The sequence below is a fragment of the Nematolebias whitei genome, chromosome 8 (assembly GCF_014905685.2).
Source record: "Nematolebias whitei isolate Nwh7 chromosome 8, NemWhi1, whole genome shotgun sequence".
NCBI lineage: Eukaryota > Metazoa > Chordata > Actinopteri > Cyprinodontiformes > Rivulidae > Nematolebias > Nematolebias whitei.
Window position 1 is genome coordinate 25,189,314 of NC_056505.1, and position 24,468 is coordinate 25,213,781.

The window sequence follows — 24,468 nt, forward strand, 5'->3', positions numbered from 1 at the left end:
CCATCCATCCACCTATCCATCCATCCGTACATCCACCCATCCATCCACCCCTCCATCCATCCATCCATCCATCCATCCATCCATCCATCCATCCATCCATCCATCCATCCATCCATCCATCCATCCATCCCTTCCCTCATTAGAAAAAGTCTGTCATTGCAAACAAGTAAAATAAGTCAATGCTGCCAGAGAGAAGAACTTACAAAAACTGATTTACCTGAGTACCAAGGCAGCCCACCATCATGTGAGTGAGTAATTTGGCAGCAAACATGGGTGAACGGGAGCACACGACATGGGATATGATGGCCAATGCAAACCCTGAAGAAGAAATAACAAGCCATGGAATCAATGTTAATATTAAATGAAAAAGATTTGTTGAAACTGCTGAGTTTTTACTAGTACAGAACATAAAATGTGGAACATTTGATTCAATTAATTTTTCAGAAAATTGACAACCAATGCAAGTGATTTGAGGGCAAACGGAACAAGCACAAGAAATTTAAAAATTACAGTAAATGGGAGAAAAAAAACCCACACAAGAAGTGTTTTTGTACCTGAGATACAAATAAATCCTGCAGTGTAGAAGGCCTCGTTGTAGGACGCACGCAAGGCGAACTCTGCATGGGCTGCATAGACAGACAAGTGGGAGCATGCACACTCCACATAAGTCCCACTTTCCTTCACAACCCTGCAGTACTGACCATCTGATGACCAGCTAGAGAAAAATAGTAGACAAACAGGGTAAGACGATTAAAGACAAAACAAAAAGTCTGAATAAAAGTTGGGACTTAAGAGCAAGAGAAGCAAATGAGTTAAGTCAAAGGAGTTTCTGGAGTTTTGGGTTCTTTAAGGTTTTAGCCACCTTGGACTATTTTTTTCAAGGATGCTGCATGACTGAGAATTGTCCAAATACAAACCCTCTTTCACTGAGAGTTCTTATCTTAACAATAATAAAGATATAAAAATGTGCACTTTCACATGGAAGAAAGCTGGGTGGCATCAACACAGTCTTTTTCCTATGTGTGTCAAACTTACTGGAATAATTAACAGACCTCAACTTTTGTTTACTCCACTTCAATGTCACTTTTAGAATCAGTTTTTTTCCCCTCTTAGGTTTTTCTCCTTTATCTGAATAGCTGCACTGGCCAAAACAAACCTGCCAATTTTTAACTTGTGACAGCATGTTCCAGCCAAACCTTATTCCACGTATCAGAAATGTCCTCAACAAACAGACAAGTCGGAGGGCAGCGGTCTGAATGTGCAGACAGAAAAACATAAAGGAATGAAAACTCTCATGGCTGCAGAGAGGCCTTACTGACAGGCTGAACTTGGACATTTGCCCTTCAAGCGTGAGGATGACAAATACAACTTAGCAAAGTTTATAGACACAACTTGTGAATAATGGTACAGTGATGGAAGGATGTCACTACTAATTTTAATGGACACACTAGTATTAAAAAAACAAGGCAGTGGCACAAGCTGCAAATATAAGGAGAAAAAAAAAACATTTATTTTCTGTGTGCAAGAGAATATTTTTAAAATTTGAAGGCAGAGTTAAATCTAAAGCTCTAAGACCTCATGTTTCAAAAACAGGTAAGAGACTTTTGGATTTGCAGAGGGAAAATATTTTGCACTCCAAGCCTCAGCCACAACTTCAGTTTTCATCAGCACTTATAAAGTTTGGTTAACTTCATAAAATTAGTTTATAATGCAAAACCAGCACTTGGTTATATGTTCTTTTTTATTCTTACTAGGAAATCCAATGTCATTGTCAATATCATTGGCATTCTCATGGGTCGTTTCGCAGAAAAGCTCTTCTGAGGATCAGGGGCCAGTTTAATGCTTTACTCAGGAGACAGTTCCTAAAAGATGGATCAGTACAGGTAGCTGAGTGTGGATCTGCTGACAGTGGAGATGCAAAAACCTGAGGGTGACACTGTTACACGTTTTTCTGTTTTCTAAGTGATAGTTTGAGCTCAGTTTGCAGTTAGTTTTCATGTGAACTCTCAGTCTCCTTAAAATGACATAAACATGATTTAAAGTTTATTTAATATATTCTGTGTCTATATATTATCTTGAAATACATGTCTTATAGAAAACAAGGAAAATGGAGTTGCATCTCTTAGTATATCCCAAAATAATCAAAGAGGCCTGAAGTACAATCATTTTGTTGACTTGTCACTAAAACATCTCAAAGACTTTAAAAAAAAACTTATAAAACTGTATTAACTAGTTGAAAAAACGACTTATATGTCAGAATCCAAATCTGTTTAAAGGTGTTTTTGTGTATTAACCTTGCAGTGGTCTGATTCCACAAAAGGCACACAGTCTCTCCTGGTTTAACTTGCTGACCAGCAGAGTGGATACGATATGTCACCTCTTTGCCATCTTCCAGCGGTCGTGAACCTCTCTCCTTGAGGCTGACTGAGAAAACCTACAAACAGAAGCAGCAGCATTGAAGTCAGTAACATATGAATGCTTTTTATGCAAGAGCAATACTGCCACCTGCTGTTTAAATAGGCTCCTTTCTCTAATAGTGTCACTCCAGATGTGACCACACCATGACAGAGGTTCCCTACCTTCCCACTGACAGCTGTGTTCGTATCATTGGTGAGAAACCAGTGTTCAGTTCTGAACTCAGTCTGCTGGATCCTGCTGAGGTTCCTACAGTCTGGCGTTAGGGCTGCTGGCACCGGCAGCAGTGTGTCTGGAAGCTGGAAGAAGTCTGCGTTCTGTCCTCTGAACCTATGTCCATTTATTTGTGTGGGGTACCATTGGAAGGCAGAGATGGTCATAAATGGACAGGTTTCCAGAACAACACCCATTCTGGTAAAATTACACAAAGAAAATATAGTGTTTAACTGCAAAACACAAGCATTGTAAATGTATTTTGAATGATTTGAAACGCTGACACTTACATCTCACATTGTCTGTGTGCGAGGAGGGAGAACGCATATCGCTCGGTGACCTCAGCAAGGTAGCTGAGGCCTCGAGTGTCGACCCGACTGGGATCGGACAAAGCACATAACAGGTCGAGGGTCAAATTCCGGCTGCTCTCATGCAAAGGAGCCTGCTCTGCCTCTGTGAGCACCTGTCTCAGGAAAAAAGTAGAAAATAACAGAAAAATATCACATATTTGTCACAGATGTGCCATCATATATCGTATTCTTGTCGTTTTTTATTAAAGTTAAACCTTCAAGCAGCTTCTCTGATTTTTATTGTACATTAAATACTACTGTCTGCTTTGACTTATTTTTATATTCACACTCTTCTTTCATGGCATACAATCTGTTCCCAGCCAACCTAAAATCTCAGCTATTCATTTCTTCTCGACACGTTACATTTCCGTGGTGTCTCCTCTTGTCTGGAGAATAAGTCGGCACTGACAGGTGCTCATGTTGAGTGACAACTAACACTTTTCACTTGACACACTTCCTCTTTGTCAGTGTAGTTTACAAGATATGCCCTTTGGCATAGCTAAACTACTACGTTGACATGTGAGTTTTAAATGCTACACTCTTACAAAATAAATAAAATACAATATTTTTGCTCTAAGATTAGTGAAATGGTAAAATAAACATTTTTTTGTCACGTAAATCCAAAACTTTCAGAAGAAAATTCATGTTCTTGGGGTGTCTGTCTTGTCTAGTGTTCATTTAGTTTTTCTGATTCTTGTATTTTGTTCGTGCTCAGCTTCTCCAGTGTTTTTCCTCCCACTCTCACCTGATCCTCACTGTCCTTCAGGAGTTTGTCATTATCTGTCAATTAGTGCTCTTTAAATACTGCATCATTTGGTTTGTCGTGCGTTGCGCCTTACACGCCAGTCGTGTTTGTTTTCCCTCTTGAGCCAGTGTTTTCATTATTAGATATTTCCACCTTCCAAGACATTTATGTTTTTCTGTCTTCCAAAGTTTTTTTTTTGTTTGTTTTTTGTGCACGTTTTTGCCTTTTGGTTTGCTTTTTGTTAACAAATTAGTTTCATTATTTTACCTTTTGAATTCTGAGTTTTAGTTTTGCATTTGTGTTCTGTTTTTCCTCCTCAGCGGGGAAGAAACTACAACAAATAGCCAAATTTGATCATACAATAAATGACATTTAGTCTCAGACCTAAACGTTATTGTGAAAAGAAGGCAGTTTTTATTTATTATTGGTTGTTGAAGACATTTTATTTCTTAATAATCTTACCTTCCCCAGACCTTCTAGCACAGCTATCATCTGCTCTTGAGGGAGGGGTAAGGCCAATTTACCCTTAATTCCTTGCAGCACTGGGTTCAGCACAGTTTGGTCAAGAGGCTGGTGGAGTTGGTCCAGTAAGCCCCACACAGACTCACTGGCTGCATTAGACACCAGAGTCACATTGGCCAGTCCAAACTGGGAGTGGATGCTGGCTCCTCCTGTGGGATTGAAGAGCTCCACCTGGAAGCGCTTCGGTGTGGTTGAAGGCGATCTGAGGTCAGGCATCAGGTTAATGTCTATGGATGTGATCTGGCTCCCCACTGCAAACGTTACTCGACCCTCCTGTTGAGGAAAGTCCTTCCCAGCTTTAGCGGGCCAGATCACGTACGGACCCACACTCTCTTCTTTGGTGAGCTCCTAAAAAGAAGATGAATAACGTTTTAAGTCTTTTTAATATCATAATCTGAAAATGGTTAAACAGATTCCCTAAAGCACAGGTTTTATGATTTTAATGATGTCGTCCATGTTGAGTAAGGCTGGCTGATGCTGCGTTTTTATGAACGCTTCAAGTTCTGAGCTTTCATTCCACAGCAGACCTTTTGTTTAGGAACATCTATGGAGAGATGAAAGTGCACAGGTGTGCGTCTTTGGTTCTGATTTTTGTTGAGTGCGCAAGACACGCTCACTTTCATCTTCTGTATCAGAGAAAGAGTCACTGTGTAGACATCACAAGCTATCACCTCTCAGAGGAACAGAACATCACAGAGCCATCATGGAGGCGGAGAGAGGAGAGGACTGCCATCTTGAATTTCACAAGTGTAGATAAATCAACACTTTATTAATCAACACAGAGAAATAAGATATAAAATAAGTTCATGCTGTGCTGCTATTGTCTTAAATATTAATATATATGCCGATGGTTTTTTAAGTATTCCCACCACCATATAATAAACTAACACCCGTTATTAGTATTAAGATTGCAATGTTAAATAAAAAAATCTTCAGGTTAAATTTGGTTGGAAACATCAGTCATGACTAAAAATGAGAAGTCGTGATTTCCAGGTGAGAGTAAAATGTCACTTCTAATGGCTGGTGCACCAAAGTAGTTCCTGTTATTTTTATACACAAACATCCATAATGGATAAATAAAACTCAAACTATGACTCCAAGACGATCGTGCCTGTTTTTTAAATGTATTTTATGTGTACTTGTGCAGTGTCCATGTCTTACCACTGTGCGATATTGTATGGTCATGGCTAAAGCTGTGCTCCCTTGTCTGTAGAGCTGCAGGCTGAGCCTCGTGGACATCAGAGTAGCGACAGCCAGTCTGTGACCCACAGCGAAGAGCACGGTGCCTTCTGGTTTGTCGCTCTCTGCCAAGGTGACGTTGGCAAAACGAGTGCTCTCATTGATGGAAGCTCCAGCACCTACTTGGTAAATCTCCACCAGGAACCACGCCTGGTACTCTGGTTCCTAAAGCAAAGCAGATTTTTTTTACTTTTATATTTGTCCACTGCAAAATTGCTCAAGAATAAACATGCAGTAAAAACTTTATTTTGCCAATTTTATCACAGATTTGAATTAACACATTTCAGAGTTCAGAGCAATACAAGTCTGCAGTGATGCTTTTGCTGAGGTCTTTGTCACCCTCTTACTTTATCATCCAGGACCTCCAGAGAGAGGGCACACGTGATCTCTCCTCTCCTACAGACTGCTGTTCCTGATGTCTGCACAAGCTGCGCCGTCAGGTTGACTCCGTTACTGACGAGGCTTAACGAGTCTTTGCTGAATGTAGCTCTCCAGAAGACGTGCAAATCCTCAAAGGCTCTGAGCAGTTGGACAAAAGTTACCACGCGTAAATACAAATTATAAACCAAAATCAGGGTGGCAGCCGATAATTCACCCATTTATGGGCAACACATTTTAGCAACCCTACATTATCAACTTTAAACAAGAATAAGTGCAACTTTACCTGTTTTCCTGCCTCTGTAGGTAAAGCAGAGCAGTTCTGTTTGCTGAATCCTCCTCCAGAACCTGGCCCATTAGGGAGTTCAAAGTAAACCCTATAATGCCATTTTGGAAGTCGCTCCCTGGTATGAACAAAAAGAAGTAAACTGGTTAAAAGAGAGCAGTGGGCATTAAAATGATTAATTTATAGCCATTTGGATTATATATTCTGTATTAGCTCAATCTGCACTGCAGTATTTTTAGAGGAGGCACTGTCATGTTTACAACTGCAGCTGCACTGGTGTACAGCAGCTGACATGCAAATCTGGGGCGTTGGTGAAATCAGAGACAAACATTAAACTTTTTCTATGGTGAGCAGGACATTTTGAAAGTGCAAACAAGAAAAAGAGAGTTCAGAACACAGTCTATTACAGATGACTCATAGTACAGTATATTACAGTATTTGTATTATATACAATAGTACATACATATGTACACGTATGGTATTATATACTACAGTGTATTACTCATCATTTGGGTAATGCTTACTTAGAAGTGCTGGCTTCTTTAAATTGCTGAATTAAATATTATACATAAAATGTACTTTTAAAATGTGCTAAACTATCTAAAAACTTGCTTTCACTTTTCAAGGATCAAGATTCTTTATTTGTCATACACACCACATGTGGTACATGGGGTGGAACAAAATTGTCTACACAGGATCCCAGTTCCATCCAAAAATAAAATGTAAAAGAAAAACAGTAATAAGATCTAAGATATGAACTAAGAAAAACATTAAACTAAAAATACACTAAGAACTAGTAGTATAAAAACAACACGCCGAACAGCAGCACGAACATGAGTCTGTGTGAGCAGCTGAGTACGAATAAACAGCAGCGTGAAATAAATCAGCAGCATGATGTGGTTTTTCACAGTGATTATTCTGGTTAGATATTCATGAGTCTAACAGCTTCCGGGTAGAAGCTGTTCCTCAGTCTAGTGGTTCTACACTTAATGTTCCTCAACCTCCTTCTTGAGGGGAGTGGGGCAAAAGTGTGTGTGCTGGATGAGTGGGGTCCTTCATGATGCAGGTGGCCCTCTTCCTGCATCTGGAGGTGTAAATGTCTGTGATGGTGGGGAGACTGACTCCAACAGACTTCTGTGCAGCCTTCACCACTTCACATTGTCTTACTGGGTTTGTTTAGTCAGCGTCCAAATGTTGTGAATTTCAAACTAAATGTCAAGAAAGCAACACAAATGCTAAAAATGTGTGCTTCTAAATGACTGTAAAGATAATGCATTCTATAATTTGCTGAAACAGCATGCAAATAAATGATTAATGTTGCAAATTAATTAAAATTAAAAGCGTTTTTATATACTGGATACATATATACCAAGGATGGTGATCTTGACATAAGATCCAAACCCCTGTTGTGGACTGTCAGTGATCTGAGCTCCGCCCTGTGGATCACTGAGGTAGATGAAGAACACTTCCTGTCCCTCTGGCTCTGAGTCGTCCATGATGATGAGGATAACTTCTGCCTCTTCCTCACCCGGCTGCAGAGACACCACAGAGGACTCCAAGCGGAAGTCCTGCTCCACCTTTGCGAGAGTCCCAGCAGGTTGCAGAGTGAAGGGAGGAGGTTTTGTACTTCCCTCTGAGAGAAATGACACAAACACACACGTGTGACAAAACTATAATCACTGTAGAACAAACTACCAGTTAAAAACAACAAACCTCCATATGCTTGGACACGCACTGTCACAGCCTCTGCAACACTGTTAGACCTGCGCACCCTCAGAACAACCCTTTGCTCCTGCTGGGTTGCGTCATCCTTGTCCTCTGGTACTTGGACCTGAACAGGTCCAATGCTCAGAACTCCACCAGTTGCATCACTGGCCAGAATGGTGACCGTAGCCACGCTGTGCTGAGGGTTGAGCCGAGGAGGCGTATTCACCCAGACGAAACTTGGAGTTAGGACCTGAACATGCGTTAAATTGACGTGAAAGTACTCATTGGGCTCTGAAAGGGCATCATCGAGTATCGAAAGGCTGAACGAGGAGTTTGTTTGATGAGGTGAGTCAAAGACCAAACGACCATTTGGCACTGCAAGAAAATCCTGCCCTGCTGCTGCACTGCCTTCTACAGTCGTATAGGACAAGTGAGTAGTGTTACTACGAAAACCATAAAGCCTCTGGACATGAAGTGTTATCGTCTGGATGTCCTCAGCAATGACAAGCTGTCGGGAATCAGGGGCGAACTGGTAAATACCTAGCGGCTCCACTTCTGCCACCATAAAGCCTGACCTGTTCAGAAAAGCACACATAAGCAGAAGCACTGATGCACTCGGATGCATTTTCTTTAAACCACTGCTGCCTACCTGAACCTGACAGCAGCACCTGCAGCGGTGGCATCAGTCAGGTGTACAGCATAGGAAGCTGCTTCTGATCCGTTAGCAACTGCAGTGAAATACACGGTTTTATTCCTCTCTCCGTGAGCCAGGATCAGAGAGCCTGAATATAAAAACACATGCAGACCATTAGGAAACCTGAGGCACATGAAAAAAATAACAGATGTAATGTTCAAGTGTATCTTACTGATACTCAGATTTTCTGAGCTTAGTCCATCTCTGACTGTCTTACCTGAGTTTGGGACAATGGGCCCAGTTCTGAAGCCAGGTGGATCCTGTCCAGAAGGAAAACCAGCTTTCCACTGCACCCTTATCTCTCCAAACAGGCCTGTTCGCATCACTTCAGCCTCACATGTCCCTGTTTCTACATTCAAAACCTGCAGAGCCACTGAGGCAAAGCCAACCTGTAACACAAGTTAAAAAATAAAAAAAACATTTAATTGTGATTTTTAATTTGCTCTCCACTGTGGAATAAATAATCTGTAACTCATCAGGTTATCAAAAACATCTTTTTTGGCACTTATGTTCTTTGTCATGCAAATTTCATTGTTAGCTATTGCGTAAATGCAAACGTATTTGATAATAATCAAAAGATTTCATGCTTCAGCACTTTCTTGATTTTAAAATGTTTTAATTTCTAAATTCTAGCAAAGTCTGTGGAGAAAGTTATCTGAGGATTACTGTTCTGTAAATCCACGTTTGCCTTCCAGTGATAGCTACATAGTTACCTTTACCAGAAAAGTTACAGGATGTTTACTCAGAATTATTTAAAGAGATAAAGGAGAGATCTGCATGCTGTTTTTACCAGCGATTTTTGTAAAAAGGGATTAATTTACTTTGTGGATTCTGATGCGCATGCTGATTTTAACTGGACTTACAGATGCTACACAATTTCAGATTCGTCATTTTAAAAAACGTAAGTTTGTTTATTGATTTTCTGTTAAACTATATTTACTTTATTTTTCAAAGTGAACAACTATGTTATATTCATGATTTATATTTGTGAATGAAGGTACATACTAAATCAGACAAATTCATCCAAAACAACAAACGTCTGAGGAGACACAGTGAGCACACCAGTTTAAGATTCCTTGTTCTGATATTAAACGTGTCTTTCTTGACATGTTCCACCTTTCAGCTGTGGCAATAAAAAATAGATTAGCATTCAAGGATGAACAGCACAACTCGCCTGTGAGCTTGCAGCTTCTTCAGGTACAGTCACCATAGCGACGCTGGTCTCAGGACGGAGGCGAGGCAGGGAGCCTTGGACAGCACTGACTAGTCTAACGTCAGTGAGCTCTGCGGAGAAGCTCGCACCCACCGACAAAAATGTCTATGAGATAAAAATAAATAAATAAATAAATGTCCTTAGACTGAATCAGATCATTCAATTATGACTTTATTAGTGTCTCGTTTAAAAACCTTCTCTTCCTCACCTGACTACTGATGGGGATGGTGATTTCTTTGAAAGTTTGTCCCTCTGTCATGAGCAGCCTCCCTTCAGCTCGTCCTCCCAGTATCTCCTGGATGTCCATCAACTTGCCTACCTCCCCACTGATCTTATAACCCACACTGACATTCCCAAACAGCCCAGAAAGCCGAGTCACGTTCACAATCAGAGTTCTGTTGACCCCAGACCCTGAACCCACCACCACTACAGACTGCTGCACTGGGTTCAAGGAAAACACACCGTGAGGATCATCATTAGCAGGCACCCTAAAGGATAAATAGGAAAATTAATTTAAAGTTAGACATTTTAATTGTTGCCTTTAAAAAAAAATGGCTCCAATGTCAAACCTTATGTAAGTTCTGATAAGGTTTGTGTTGGCATCCAGAGTCCCACCACCCTCCACAGCTGTGAGCTGGAGAATATAGAGCTCCTCCAGCTCTGGCACTGTATCAGGCATCAGGCGAAGGATAATCTCTGCTTCTCTGTAGCCTTCCAGAATCATTACTGAGCCGGTAAATGCTTGAAAGTCACCTATTATATCTGAATTACTTTGTATCTGCCAGTGGACCTGTCAAAACGCAGTAGACTTTGATTATTCACGAGACAGTTAGAGAATAAATGTACATTTATGATGCAATCTTACAGTGATATTGCCCATGACACCCTCTCTTCGTGTAACCAACAAGGAAATGTTACGTGGACCCTCAGCTTCTGTGGATTCATTGAACACATGTTCTCGAAGAGCATCGTCGGTGAACTGGACTATACCATTCGGGTCACCAAACTTCTCTATCTGAGAAATGAAGACAGGACACCTCAGCTGGGTGTGTTCTGGAAGAAGAATTGTCATCGTCTAACTATCTGAACTCAGTCGTGGTGTTATTATACAGTGAAAGACCTTGAGTGTTATGGAGCCAGCGTGAGGATCAACATCCATCTCTCCGAAAAGGATGCTGAGCTTTATGACAAACGTCTCCTCCACTTCCACTTCACCATGAGGCAGAATCCGCAGCTCTATAGTCGCTTTACCTGCTTCTCCATCTTTAAAAAAGAAGGACCCATTCACAGGCTCTCTAATGTCTGTGTTCAATGGGGGAAGGACCTCTCTGCTGTTAGGTCCTAGGATGATCCAAGCAACCTGTCAAAAGAAATGACAAGTCTCAGGGAAGTTTCTTCACGATAAGCTGATGTATTTTCTTTTCCAGCATTGGTCCTCGTACCGTTGCATTGCCCAAAAGGCCTCCTGCTCGCTCCACAACAAAACTGAGCTTTAACATAGAGCCAGGGTTTGGCACAGTGATTAAACTTTCATTTGCGAAGCGGACCACACCGCTTGGAGAGTCACTCTTGCCAATGGTTATCCTCGCAACATGCTGGGGTCCTAGAACCGCTCCTCCTGTAGCTCCAACCAGCAGGACCTCAAATGTTTCAGCAGGTTCACTAGAGGCGAGTAATTTTAATATAATTATGTGTTTTTCGTACTTTTACAAATCAATGTACATTTTTCTAAATATTACCCTCTCACCTGTCCAGGTCATCAATAACAGTGACGTTGATGTAGCTGATGTTCTGGCCGTTGACAAATGTCACTGAGTCGTTGTGCAGGATGTAGTCGACATCAGGAGTTGCACTCAAGCCTCGTGACATAAAGTGAGCAGAGACCGGTCCATATGAACCCACTCTCCTCACCACAGGGATCAGGACAGTACTCACATCCTCTTCAACTAAATGAAGGAGCACAAGGAGAACCATTTATTGAGTCATTTTTGTTATTGTATGCAATAAGAAGCTGTTAACACTTGGCTTTCTTTTACCTGTGATGTTAAGATAGTCCTGCCTGAACTCCAGGACACCTTCAACATTGTCATTTTGCTGTATGAGCACAACAAGAGATGAGATGTTGCCTACAGCTGGAGGCTGGTCCAACTGCAGTCCTGACTCTCGCACTGTGTAGTCCACAAGACTGCCCACAGGAGGGAGGCACACGATAAGAACAACTCAAGTTAAATTTAAATATTTCACAGCAGACTCTTGTTATAAATTGTGTTCAGTTAGTAACCTGAGGTTGAGCAGCTCTACATTAGTGATGTTGACAAAAAACATTTCAGGCCCTTCTGGAAGACTGTCATCTTGTAGGTACAGTGTGATGTTTTGTGAGGTTTGGCCTGGTGTGAACAGCAGTCGTCCAGAAGCTTGTGCAAAGTCCAACCCACTGACTGCTGTGTTTCCTGAGGTCTTGTAACTCACCCACACACGACCCAAACTGCCACGGGAGCGATTCACTGTCACATTGACCTGTGGAAAAGAAAGGAAGTGTTGGGGTTAGGTTTGTAACTGCATCACAACCTATCACGTCTCATAATTAGGACCTCACCGTTCCCTCCTCCTCTTTCACCATGAGCTCAAGGTGGGTGAAGGAGAAAATGCCATAAGGGTGGTCACTAGCTGCCACAGTGATGGTGGCATTCCTGGCTGTGGGACTTATCTCCAGTCCTACTGTAGCTGAGGTGAGTGAGAGCTGGTACTCAGTGCGCTCTTCAGGGATTTCATCGTCGAGGACCTACCAACACGAAGAGATCATTTCAAAAGAAGGACTTGGAAAACTGCTGCAATAATGAATTTTGTTCTGATGTGTGCAGATAAACTAACACCATTTTCTTTATTGAACTCCATCTACATGTCATTCCATACCGTCAAAGTTATGTTAGCCTTCGATTGTCCATCTCTCATGATCACAGTGCCAGAAATGGTTGCAAACTCAGAGGCTACAGCAGGAGTGATGTTCCAAAAGACCTGCACATCTCCAAAAACACCGGGACCTCGCACAAGGCTAAAGGGAAGCACACAAGTGCAGACCATTTTCACTTTACATTTACGAGACATAAACTACATAGAATTACAGAGTTCAGACATTTTAAAATGGGTTCTCTGGGCTCTCTTGTTCTTTTTTTAACTTAGTTTGGCAAAGAAATGTTCAATTCTGACCAAATTTACAAGTTAACAGCTATTTCAAGCATAGTCATAAATAAAGTGGACTGTGTTTGTCTTAAGACAGCTCTAATCTTAAAACTTTCATTAAAGTTTATTCAACTGGAATTGTAAAAAAAAAAAAAAAACACTAATCTTATGTTACACCTTTGAACATAGAATTCTACGATTCTTTACAAGCACAGTGACAGCTGCAGCACTTTGACAGGAAAGTCATAATATCCCCAAAATAACCTTGCAAAAACGAATAAATAAATAAATAACAATAGTAGTAATAATACAATTAGTAGTATCAAGGTTTAAATATAGTATTAGAGTTTGCATAAATTATAACTTCTTTATGACTGGAGTTCTAGATGGAAGCAATCTTTTTTTGGTTTCGGCCCTTCTCAGTCATTAGCCATGAAAATTAAAGTCAGAATTAAACTCTTTTTCCAAACTAAAGTTTCTTAAATAGCTATCTTTAACAGGTAAGATATTAATTGTTCATATCATTTCCACAGAAACACAGACGCTCAGAACTATTTTTCAAGCTCTGGTGTTTTACGTTTGTAAGAAAACATGTCACTTATCTCACCTGACTGTGGAAATCCCTTTATATGCTCCTTGAGGTTCTCCAATGATGATGTTCCTTGATGACTCCGCTACTCCAATAATCCCCAGAGCTGCCATGTCTGCCCTGATGGTGATGGTGACCACACCTGCACATGATTCATGAAGACATTTGGGACATAAAAGAGAAAATAGTTATTGCTTTATAATGAAAACACTGCACTCACACACAGTCAATTTGATATTTTTATATAGTCACAAACCATGTAAGGGGTCAATGACAGCACCACTGTCAGCAGGAAACAGACGTAGAGTAAAATGCTCATCTCCTTCCAGCACTTCGTCAGCGAGGGCTCTAATTACAAAAGACTTAACAGTCTCAGTCTGTGGGGAAAAAAATGCAAAGAAAGAAAGAAATATTACATGATGGATGAGTTTATTTTAACAAAAGAAGTAGAATATCTCCTGGGTGAACATGAACAGATGCAGATTTTTAACTCTACCTCAGAGAAGACAAGAGTTCCATTAAGAGGTGAAAGGTCACGTGCAGCCCGGTCTTCAACCTGCCACACCAGCGTCACGGCTCCGACGCCTCCAGCACTACGCAGCACAACCAGCGTGGCCACAGCGGCAGGATCCTTCTCAAACCCTGGCTCACTGACAACAACCTTACAGCAAAATATGTAGATTAAAAAATAAAAATAATACAGCGCTTATTTTATAGGAGACGTAAAGTTTTGCTAATATTTTACTGCATGACTTCAAAGCTTTTCACTTGATTCTAAAACGCATGATGTCAACGCTTTCCATATTTAATACTGATTACAGGTGTGGTGGTAAATCCCTCTCTAGGAGGCTGAAAGCACTTCAGGTTCACCTCCAGTCCCTGAAATCCAAATCGTCCGAGGGGCGAGTCATTTGGTGGAACAGTGACGGTCACCGAGGTCGCCTGTCCAAGACGTGCACCACCAATCACACGCAGTAAATCCACTCTGAAGGTCTCTGAGGTCTCCACTTGATCATCATCCAAGATGGTGATGGCTACAGTAGCTTCTTTCTAAAAAATAAGATAAGATAAAATAAAATAAAACTTTATTGTCTACCACAATTGTGGCAGAAATTCTCTTTTGACATGCTCTATGTTCATCATACATATACAAGAACCAACAATAGAATATAATAAAGAAAAAACACATCATCACCATTAGTTAACACCATTAAGATGTGTCTCTTTAGCTTTCTTTAAGAACATGACTGCAGATGGTTCAAACGATTTCTTATAAATGTTCTTGATGATGATGATAAATGATAATCTGTGACCAGGCAGACAGTTTTATTTGAGTTTAAATCAATGAATAAGATCTACCTGACCATCTTGAAAGGTGATGTTTCCTGATATGGGGCTGAAGTCATTGAGAGCAGCAGTGATTGGCACAGCCTCCCAGTAGACCAAAAGTCTCCCAGTTGTACCAGCAAGTCGCACCACTGACAGATGAAGGATGTTGTCTGGTGGTGGGATCTCATAGGCTATCACACTTCCAGGAATATCCTAAAAGACACATTTACCACGTTAAAATCAAATAGTTTAGCAAAATAGCTCATAACATAACTATTTTGATTGTGTCACTCTGTTCTTACGAAATTTCCCAAACAAATCGACTTCAAATGAGCTTCATTGCATCATTTCCTGTTTTGAAACCAGGTCTTTATTTGTAGATTGGTGCGTTCTCACCTCAGAAATGTTAAACTGCAGAACCCCTCGTGGATCATCATTCTCCTGGATGGTGATCTCTGCTACCTCCAAACCAGGCCTCTTCAAACTTGGCTGCCCAGCTCCAACAGAGCCTCTAACCAGCTCCACTCCAGTGATATTTACCAGGAAACTCTCTGCAAGCTCTGGGATATCATCCTTTAAAATAAAAAAAATAAAAAAACACATGCATGTATGATATTAGCACAAAAACATACTGGTGGTTGTAAATTTAATGAATGCCTTTCTCATCCTTACTGGTAGGACTGTGACAATGACAAGGGCCACAGTAGCACCATTTATCATGACAACAGTGTCATCTTTGGCTAAATAATCCACTCCGGCAGAGGCCTGATTAGAGGGGGGCTGGTACAGAGCCGGCTTGGTTTGATAATGGATCACCACCTCACCCGTGGAGCCCTGCTCCCTTATTATAGAAAGAGTCACATTTACCGGAGCTCCTGTAGGTTGGGGGAAATAAGAGTAGAAGTAAATAAATAATTGTTTTAGGGGTTGTTTTTGGTAAAAAAAACAAAAAAAACCACCTTTTTACCTAATTTACCTAAAACCTAATTTAATCACAAAGCATCATTCGTGTGTTTGTCAGAGTCTTACTCGGTGGTTCCTGCGTTAGTATAAACTGGGAGTCCAGATGCCACCCTATCACGCCGTAAGGAGATCCATTCGGTAGGATGGTGAGCAGAGCCTGAGCCCGCTGCTTGTCAATGACGGCAGCCTGTTGCTGGTCCTGAAGGCCCAAAGTGTTGACGCCCAGGATGGCGACTGTGACACTCTCGCTCAGCTCTGGGAAACCATCAGCTAATACGGTTAATGAGATGATGGCTTGTGTTTCGCCCTCAGAGAATGTCACCTGTGATGATGAATTGACATTTGTGTTGTTAATCTAAAAAAACGAGTTCAGGCCTGTCATTTGTACATGTAGTTTTGTTTGTTGAGTTTGACACGACATGATAAGTTACTCACCACCCCAGAGGTGGGGTAAATGTCAGCCAAGCTCCCATTAGCAGCCCAGTGAACTGTCAATCTACCAAAAGTCCCCCTTTTCCTCTCCATGCTGAGAGAAATTAGGTTGTTTTGTTCCAGTTCCTCCACCTCCATGTACAGAGAATTCTGCAAAGACATTTACGGCTGAGATTAACATCGAGAAAAGATGTTTAAATATCCATAATGTATAAACTCAAAGAGTGTAACATCAGGCGTGTTTGGATTTTATAAGCTCACCTGAGCAAAGCCGATAACTCCGTGGGCATCATCATTAGTTGGGATAAAAACTGTCACCTGACCACCAAAACCAATCTCTGCTCCACCTTTTGGGTTCTTCAGTCTGACCTGGAAGTACTCCTCCACCTCGGGGATGTCGTCGTCTATGACGTTCACTGCTAACTCCAGCTCTCTGTCACCCGGCGCAAAGTACAACTCCCCAGAACTGAAAGTTTCAAGGTAAAGAAAAATACATACATCTTTGCCTTATTTTATTTAGAGAAGATGGTGTCCAAATTAAAACTCCTCATCTTGGAGAACTGGATACCTGGGTATAAAATCGGACTGATTTGAGACAGAAGTAAACTGGTAAACAGTGGAGCTATTGTCCTCAGCAGAGGCCAGAAGGGTCTTTGTGGCGTTAAGAGACGGGACCATAAATGAGGTGAAGCTAACAGCTGGAGGCGCCCTCAGGATCATGGTGAACAGTTTGATGTCAGACCTCCAAGAGTACAACGATGAACCATTTCTTCCAGCTAGCATGACATGAGCTACACAAAAACGTAAAAAATAATGAAATTAGGAGAAAAGCTTGTGAAATACAATAAAAATCTGAATCAAAATGCCTTTATTCTCATGAATTGTTACAAAATTGGCTAATTAATCTTGTCAATGCACACAGAAAGTAAAAGTCACCATGAGTATAATATTTGGAAATAAAAATAAGGTTCAAAAATAGTTATGTTAATATTAGACATGGTTGTAAACAATACAGTTCCGTTCTTGAGGTTATTTAATGTGATGTGAAATATTAATTAAATTAAATCAGATGATGGAAGATATTTTAGCTCATGTAAATGTCCTAAATCAAAAAGCCCAACGAATGAACATATGCTTAGTTAATACCCAAGTATTTAAAATCATCTTATTAAACATTTTTAATAATATTTGTTCTTACGGATCCCAGAAGATGAAATAAAAGAGTGAATAGAGGTGAGGCCCGGGTGTGGAATGGACTGATTGGGTAGTGGTGAAGGGTCTCCTGTGGTCCACTGAAACACCTTACAGGATGGAGGGAAACCTGTGAATAAAAGTACAAACAAAAATACACACATATTTAAGTTCTTCTACATTGGAACAGCACAGTTATGTAACTGCTGGCATGAATGTCACTCCCAAGACTGACAAATTACAACTTATGAATCCCTTTGTGGCTCTGCTTCAATACACTCTGAGGCCTTTTTTGCACAAACCCCCATCCAGACCTAAAACTCACCAATTGTGCAAACTCAGAAGGTTTATGTCTCTTCAAAAATACACAATGTTAAACAAACACAGCATATAAGAAGGTCTGCACTATACATTTTTGCAATCAGACAACAGAACAAAGGTTTGTGAGTCATAAACAGCTTCTGTTTGTGGCACCAGTTTATTTGTACAATCCTATCCAACGTCTGTCCACAGCAAAAGCCACTACAAAGAACGTCGTAAACACGACTGCATAAAACAATAATGAATGCAAAAACACAACCATTCTTGTTGCATTTTATAGACGCGATGAAAAGAAAAAACATTTTAGGTCATGTTTAATGGGAAAACCAGCCATTTTGCTGACAGACAGACTGGGTTGACTGCAACAATTAATGCCAAAATTTTAAACAAAGCTCTTGTTTGAGCTATTATTGCTCACACTATGTGTTGGGGGTGGCTCTCAGCTACTACCATACCAAACTTTAGCTTACATTTTATTTAACTGGCTGAGTTATATCCATTTATAAGTTGTCTAAGTTTAAGTAGCTGTGGCGACTACAATATCTTGAACTAAGCTGACTACAAAAGGTGACCAGTTGTAGATGTGCATCCAATCTTGGCTTTTTGAAGGTTTTATTAAAAACCTATCAATTAAGGCAGTGAATGGTAAACTATGTGATCTCTGCATCATCTGGGTCAATTATCAACATCAATTCAGTTACACGGTAAACACTACTTTTTCCAGCTTTGTTCTATGAAACGAGAAGAGTTTGATCACCTTCAACAGCAATCAGCAGCAGAGCACCATCTGTTCTTGTGTTGATCACCTCCACCCGGATGGCTCTGCCGGTGACTGGGAGACCCTGTGGATTCTGAAATCTACCGCCGGTCCACTGAAGCACCCGGCAGCCTAAAGTCTGGCTGTCAACGCACATCAGCAGGTAGGGCACACCTGCACGAGTGAATGGAGTCAAGCTGAGGATGTTTTGCTGAAAGTCAAGGGTCTGGTGGAGGGTAAAAAAGCTGCCTGTCCAAACAAATATCTGGAGAATAAAAGAAACACACGTTTCAACGTTCAAGCATATTTCAAGTTAGGATTGTAATTCCTTTAAACGCTTCTAATATTTGTGTCACCTGGCTGGATGCTATAAGGTAATGTTTGCCATCAGAGGAGAAGTGTTTCACATCCAGAGGCTCGACACCTAAAATTTGCTCCTGCAGAAATCATAATGGCTCAGATTACATCACCATACAAGTCAGCTTCACGGTGTTACAGTAATGCAGTGGTTCCCAACCCTGGTCCTCGATGAACCCTGCATGTTTTAATTGTTGCTCTTGTCCAACACACCTGATTCAGTGATTTAATTACGTCCTCAAGTTCTGCAGAAGCCCGTTAATCACCCATTCATTCTAACCAAGTGAGTCAAAGCAGGAAAAAAACTAAAACGTGCAGGATGGTGTTCCTCAAGGACCACGGTTGGGAAACCCTGCTAAACTAGAGTAACTCTGTGTTGAGGAGTTTCACTTACCAGTGTGATGTTGAGGTCCTTCTGCAGTTTGAAAATGCTGAGATTGGCAGCAGGAAAGAAGGGAGGACCACCATGTGTGATGCCAATGTAGGTGGAACCATTCACTGCAAACCCAACACACGAGGCTGGGTCCTGAACCCTAACGGACTTTAGGAATGAAAACATAGAGGAATGAGTGATAATCCTGTTTCAAATACATTTTACTTTCAATTATAAAATGTTCACCAACTGGATCAGATATAATTTCTTTACCTTTATTGGCACAAAAACACCTTGCCACCTGTACAGAGTGGCAAAAGTGTAGGAGGATCCAATCATGGGCTTTAAATCCAACCTCACAGCCAAGAAGGAAGGATCTTCAGGAAGAGAGCACCAAGCAGATGTGGGGTTGTCTGTGAAGCTCTGGTACAAGCCCAAGACGGGCAGGAGACCCTCTAGAAAAGAGAAAAGAATACTGGTAACTAGAGTACTGACTGAACGAAAATAACATTTAACTATTATTATGGTGTAAGAGTAGTATTTATAAGAATTCAATAGGTTAGGATCACTTCATGTTTATATCTCTCACCAGAGGCAACAGCTGCGTCAGACAGCATCTCCCATTCCACACTCACAGCTGACTCCAAACCATTACTGCGAGATACCGTGAGGAAGACTGCCCTGCTTCCTTCATTAACAATCACATCTGTAATGGTTCTGTATAGAAAGACAGTAAGTAAAACCAGGTTAATATGTTTGCATTTTAAAAGCTAAATAAACTGTGGATGCAGCATTATACAATGAAAACAACTGATGAGGGTGAACATTTCTGATTCGTTTCATTTAGATGTTGTGAAACCTGTTGAGAGTAGGTCCAATTCGGAATAGGCCCGATGGAGCCAAGTTTGCCAGGATGGTGATAAAAGTTTGGAGCTGGTTGCCGAGCCGAGCGCCTCCTGTTGGGTTGGACAGAGCCACTGTGAAGGTCTCATTCCCCTCAGGTTCAGCATCAAGTACTGCCTTGATCTCCAGCATCTGAAACAATGCACAAAAAATTGCACTTAACATTTTATGATCTATTGTAATATATGCTTATGTGCTGTTTCTACATACTTTAAATCTAACTCCATCTTCCAGAACCACAAACCCATGTGTCGGTATCACATCACCCTCTGCGAGGCTGCCGTTGGCATCAGTGATGGTAAACTGAACGGACACGGTTCCAAAGGTGCCTTCCTCTGGGTTCCGGACCACAAAAAGTTTGGCTTTGCTGTCGCTCAGCTGTGACACGGAGGTCGGCTCTCTCAGCAGAAAATGATCACTGGTGTTGAAGGAAAGCACTCCATGTCCATCATCACTGGCCAGGATATTCACAGTGGCTGAAAAAAAAAAGATAATTATTAAATATTCTTGTGTACAATACAATTGGAACCAAAAGGAAAATAAATACAACAGTAGTCTGAATGTATTTGACTTTTAGGACTACTGTAAATTGCAATTCTTTAGAGTAATAATGTTTTAAACCTTTTCTAATTATTCCCTGCTGCCATCAAAGATGAATTATGTAAAATTATGTAAATATCTGTGTGTGTCTCCTGAGTGTGCTTGCATACATGTTTATTTGTCTGTTAGCAAAATATCATTAACCAGTGGCCACATTTTAATGAAACTTTCAGAAAATAATCATTGAAGCTACATCTACACCTGAAAAACTTTTACAGTCAATCTGATTCAAAACAGCCACCAAAGCAACCTTAGAGCACATCAAATGATGATAACTCAGTCAATTTTACAGATGTTGAGCTCAATTTTGGAGTGGTAGTAGCTGAGTTTAATCGCTAACATATACTCTGAGCACGACTAGATAGCATGAGATCAAAACAAAATATCTGACATACATCGTGGGACATTTCAATACCTTCAAGGAATACTAGTTTTTACTTTTTCAAGAAATTAAGTTGCGATATGGTGGCTCAGTTGGTAGAGCTGCTGCCTCTCAGCAAGAAGGTCACCAGATCAAATCCCAGCCTGACTTTTCTGAGTGGAGCTTGCATGTTCTCTCCATGCATGCATGGGTTTTCTCCGGGTACTCTGGTTTCCTCCCACAAATCAAAAACATGCATGTTAGACTGACGTAACTCTTAATTGTCTCTAGGTGTGAGTGAGAGACTGAATGGTTGTTTGTCTCGTTTGTCTCTATGTGTCCCTATGATGGACTGGAGACCTGTTCAGGGCGCCTCCCACTTCTCGCACAGTGACTGCTGGATATGGGCACCAGTGACCCCCATGACCCAAAACGGAAGAAGCGGGTAAAAGATAATGGATAGATGGATGAAATTAAGTGCATGGACTTGATAAATATATTTTCTAATACTCTGATGTGTTGCCATAAGTGTAGAAAATTAAATTGCTAATTTGATGATTAGCTGCCCTAAACTCCATGCCTTTCTAAACCCATTTTAATCAAAGTTCAGAGCAGATAGTTGCAGTTTATTTACATGCAATAATAATTTATACTTCCTTTTTAAAGTGTATAGCACAGAACTATGATTACTGTCCAATAAAACACTTGCTGATCAAATAAAACTTGCATGCTACTCTGTAACAAGTATATCTTTGTTTGATCTCTTTTATGAAATGTATTTTCCTATCTCTTGACAGAAATCTCTACAGTGCACCGTAGTATGCATTTAGATGGATTTCTGTTGTGTACTATCTACACGCCTGTTTGTTTCTGTTACATTTCATTGTGTTCCCTCCTTCTGTCTACCTGTGGTGTTGGTGCCCAGCTCCAGGCCGGCGGATGGTTGAGACAGGATGAGCTGGAATCGTTCGGGTCCCTCTGGAGTGGCGTCATCGATTATCTGCACTTCGACAAACTTGTACCTTTCTCCATTAACAAAGTGGAGTATCTGGGTGGACAAGGGCATTTGTATAAATTTAAAAAAAAGTCACAATACTTTGTGAAAATCTTTGTGGATTTTATAGTCAGGGTTAACTGCACTGTTTAAACCATAAAAATATTTTGCTGCAAGCTTAGATTCTATTTTTAAATAAATGTCCAGATTATTGAATTTGTGTAAAATCCTTGAGTGTTTAATTATAGCCAACCGTGTCACTGATGTTGTAGTCAAGTCCCTGCTGCGCTTCCAGGTTTTGAGCATAAAGCATGAGGGAGACATTTCCGTATGTCCCCTTGTTTCTGTAGGCCACAAGGGTCAGTGCTCCTATTGATTCATTCACTTCAAACCTGCAAACAAGAGCACATTAAGAGCAAAGCATCTTAAAAACATAAAGAAATATATGAAAGAGTTAAACGTTTTTCTTACATGGTGTTTGTCCATTCGATGACCCCTCTGATGCCATCATTAGCAGCAATACTGACTTCTGCAACCAAACCCTGGGTGTCTGAGGAAATAACATGATGACTCTTGAGTTTTTTAGTTGTTTGGGATTGTGGCATGAACCAGCAGTTTCCCGTTATTGTAACTAAAGTGCAAAAGCAGTAGGGGCAAGATGTGTGAAGAGAAGCCGCTGCAGAGGAGCTAACTTCTGCCACGGCACATGTGAGTGGAGGGTTACAACGAGGAGACATCTACATCTACATCTTCGAAGCTTGAGAGGCTAAGGAGCCAAGTGTTGATGCAGACTGATTTATAACCTCCTGAATAATGTTCTCCCATACACTCTGTGGCTGAGACGCAGGGAGGCCAGTTACGGGTTTTGTTTGGCTTTCTGTCTCCACACAGAGATTTTCGTTGCCACCAAATCCCCAGCCTTCTTCAATCATAGAAAGCACCAATCCCACCGTCCAAGCCACATAATGATTGCTGCCAAAAAGGACGGCTGTGTGTTTACGGAGTGTCTCTAAGCAGTGGGCTGATAGTATCCTGGGAACTTTTGAATGCTGGTGTACTTGTAGCACTTTGTCCACTCATCACTTTCTACGGTTACTCATTCATAAACTGGACTGTGGTTTAGATTTTACACTAGGAGCCGAAATGCAGCAACAAGCTTCTTTGAAGTGCCTTTTTTTTTTTTTTTTACAGCGAACTGAAAACAGATTGTACTATAGAAGATTACTATGCATTAAAGAAGATTTGAAGCACAACTAAAAGTGCATATTATCTGACAAAGTGCAATATACAACTTCTGCTCATTAAACAAGAGAAAAAAAAAGAAAAGTTTACAAAGAAAATACATTTCTAAACATTATGCAAACAAAACAGTGCAACACTTCAGAAAAATAACTAGTAGAAAAATGAATGAGATTCATCAATACCTGTTTAATAAATACTCCCTAAAGTTTTCCATACCTAGTTGGGGATATGTGGTGAGGGTTGTGATGAGTACTGCAGATGTTATGTTGACCAAGAAAAACTCCTGTAACTCGGGAATGTCATCCTGATGGGAAAAAAAAATAATTTAAATGCATCATTTAAATAAATCTGACAAAAGGTAGGTAAGCTTGCAAAACAAACAATATGATTAGTATGGTAGTATATGTTATATATAGTTTATTGTATGAATGCTGATTCAGCATCAAAATTATTATTTTTTTGTTTGTTTGTTTTATTTCAGACTGTTTCTGTTGAAGTTGCATTATTTTAGCCATTCATATATCAATCATATTCTCTAGATAGCCTTTGTTACTTTATCTTATGGTCTATTGCTACTTTAAGTATTTTGTTAGTGCTTTTGCTCCCTTTATGGTTGATACATACGTCACAAGAAGCATGAGGAAAAAATGCTCTTTTCCAGGCTGCGAGAAAAGAACAACCGCTTTTCTTCTCCCTGCCTTGATTTGAGTTCTTGCAGTAGGACTGGTCAAAAATCTGAAGTGGGCGTGTGAATTTAAAATTTAAATGTTTACATTCTTGTTTGTGCAATGAATAGTTTTGACAAGCAGTAGGCTGAGGCCGTTAGTAAGTACAAAAATCTCTATAATACGTCTTTAAAGGTATGTAATAAGGCACACCAGTGGCTACTTTGTTAAAAAGAAGGAGCCGAAACATTGTATGCAGAAGAGAGAATTTGTCAAAATAAATTAATAAATAAAAAGAATAGACATGCAAAGGTCAAATGGAAGAGTGGTGACCCATGTGGGAGGCAATCAGTCCTGCAATGGGAGGAACGAGGTCTCCCCAGGAAGTTCTGTGCATGAGTCTTGTGTGAAGTATAAAATATCCTGATCAAAACAAACTTTGTTCTTGA

General features: G+C 40.5%; 1 protein-coding gene across 1 annotated transcript in view; it reads right to left on the reverse strand.

Annotated features, from left to right (window-relative positions):
* adgrv1 (adhesion G protein-coupled receptor V1) overlaps positions 1-24,468 on the reverse strand; it is a 127,286-nt gene that overhangs the window by 55,435 nt on the left and 47,383 nt on the right. The window contains exons 42-88 of the mRNA XM_037680666.1: positions 23,571-23,658; positions 22,584-22,662; positions 22,366-22,504; positions 22,025-22,166; positions 20,368-20,633; positions 20,114-20,289; positions 19,844-19,971; positions 19,528-19,709; positions 19,276-19,422; positions 18,881-18,961; positions 18,525-18,789; positions 17,454-17,576; positions 16,824-17,046; positions 16,517-16,721; positions 16,259-16,405; positions 15,890-16,145; positions 15,533-15,735; positions 15,257-15,433; positions 14,891-15,073; positions 14,402-14,581; positions 14,028-14,192; positions 13,788-13,908; positions 13,550-13,673; positions 12,676-12,814; positions 12,359-12,544; positions 12,044-12,279; positions 11,799-11,947; positions 11,510-11,708; positions 11,205-11,424; positions 10,883-11,122; positions 10,628-10,777; positions 10,332-10,552; positions 9,971-10,250; positions 9,724-9,867; positions 8,767-8,938; positions 8,511-8,637; positions 7,855-8,430; positions 7,518-7,774; positions 6,149-6,266; positions 5,832-6,003; positions 5,407-5,649; positions 4,186-4,593; positions 2,919-3,091; positions 2,580-2,826; positions 2,295-2,434; positions 555-715; positions 218-318 (exon numbers count right to left, since the gene is read on the reverse strand). Of these exons, the coding sequence (XP_037536594.1) occupies positions 218-318; positions 555-715; positions 2,295-2,434; positions 2,580-2,826; positions 2,919-3,091; positions 4,186-4,593; positions 5,407-5,649; positions 5,832-6,003; positions 6,149-6,266; positions 7,518-7,774; positions 7,855-8,430; positions 8,511-8,637; positions 8,767-8,938; positions 9,724-9,867; positions 9,971-10,250; positions 10,332-10,552; positions 10,628-10,777; positions 10,883-11,122; positions 11,205-11,424; positions 11,510-11,708; positions 11,799-11,947; positions 12,044-12,279; positions 12,359-12,544; positions 12,676-12,814; positions 13,550-13,673; positions 13,788-13,908; positions 14,028-14,192; positions 14,402-14,581; positions 14,891-15,073; positions 15,257-15,433; positions 15,533-15,735; positions 15,890-16,145; positions 16,259-16,405; positions 16,517-16,721; positions 16,824-17,046; positions 17,454-17,576; positions 18,525-18,789; positions 18,881-18,961; positions 19,276-19,422; positions 19,528-19,709; positions 19,844-19,971; positions 20,114-20,289; positions 20,368-20,633; positions 22,025-22,166; positions 22,366-22,504; positions 22,584-22,662; positions 23,571-23,658 (8,859 nt within the window). The remainder of the gene's footprint in view (positions 1-217; positions 319-554; positions 716-2,294; positions 2,435-2,579; positions 2,827-2,918; positions 3,092-4,185; positions 4,594-5,406; positions 5,650-5,831; positions 6,004-6,148; positions 6,267-7,517; positions 7,775-7,854; positions 8,431-8,510; positions 8,638-8,766; positions 8,939-9,723; positions 9,868-9,970; positions 10,251-10,331; positions 10,553-10,627; positions 10,778-10,882; positions 11,123-11,204; positions 11,425-11,509; positions 11,709-11,798; positions 11,948-12,043; positions 12,280-12,358; positions 12,545-12,675; positions 12,815-13,549; positions 13,674-13,787; positions 13,909-14,027; positions 14,193-14,401; positions 14,582-14,890; positions 15,074-15,256; positions 15,434-15,532; positions 15,736-15,889; positions 16,146-16,258; positions 16,406-16,516; positions 16,722-16,823; positions 17,047-17,453; positions 17,577-18,524; positions 18,790-18,880; positions 18,962-19,275; positions 19,423-19,527; positions 19,710-19,843; positions 19,972-20,113; positions 20,290-20,367; positions 20,634-22,024; positions 22,167-22,365; positions 22,505-22,583; positions 22,663-23,570; positions 23,659-24,468) is intronic.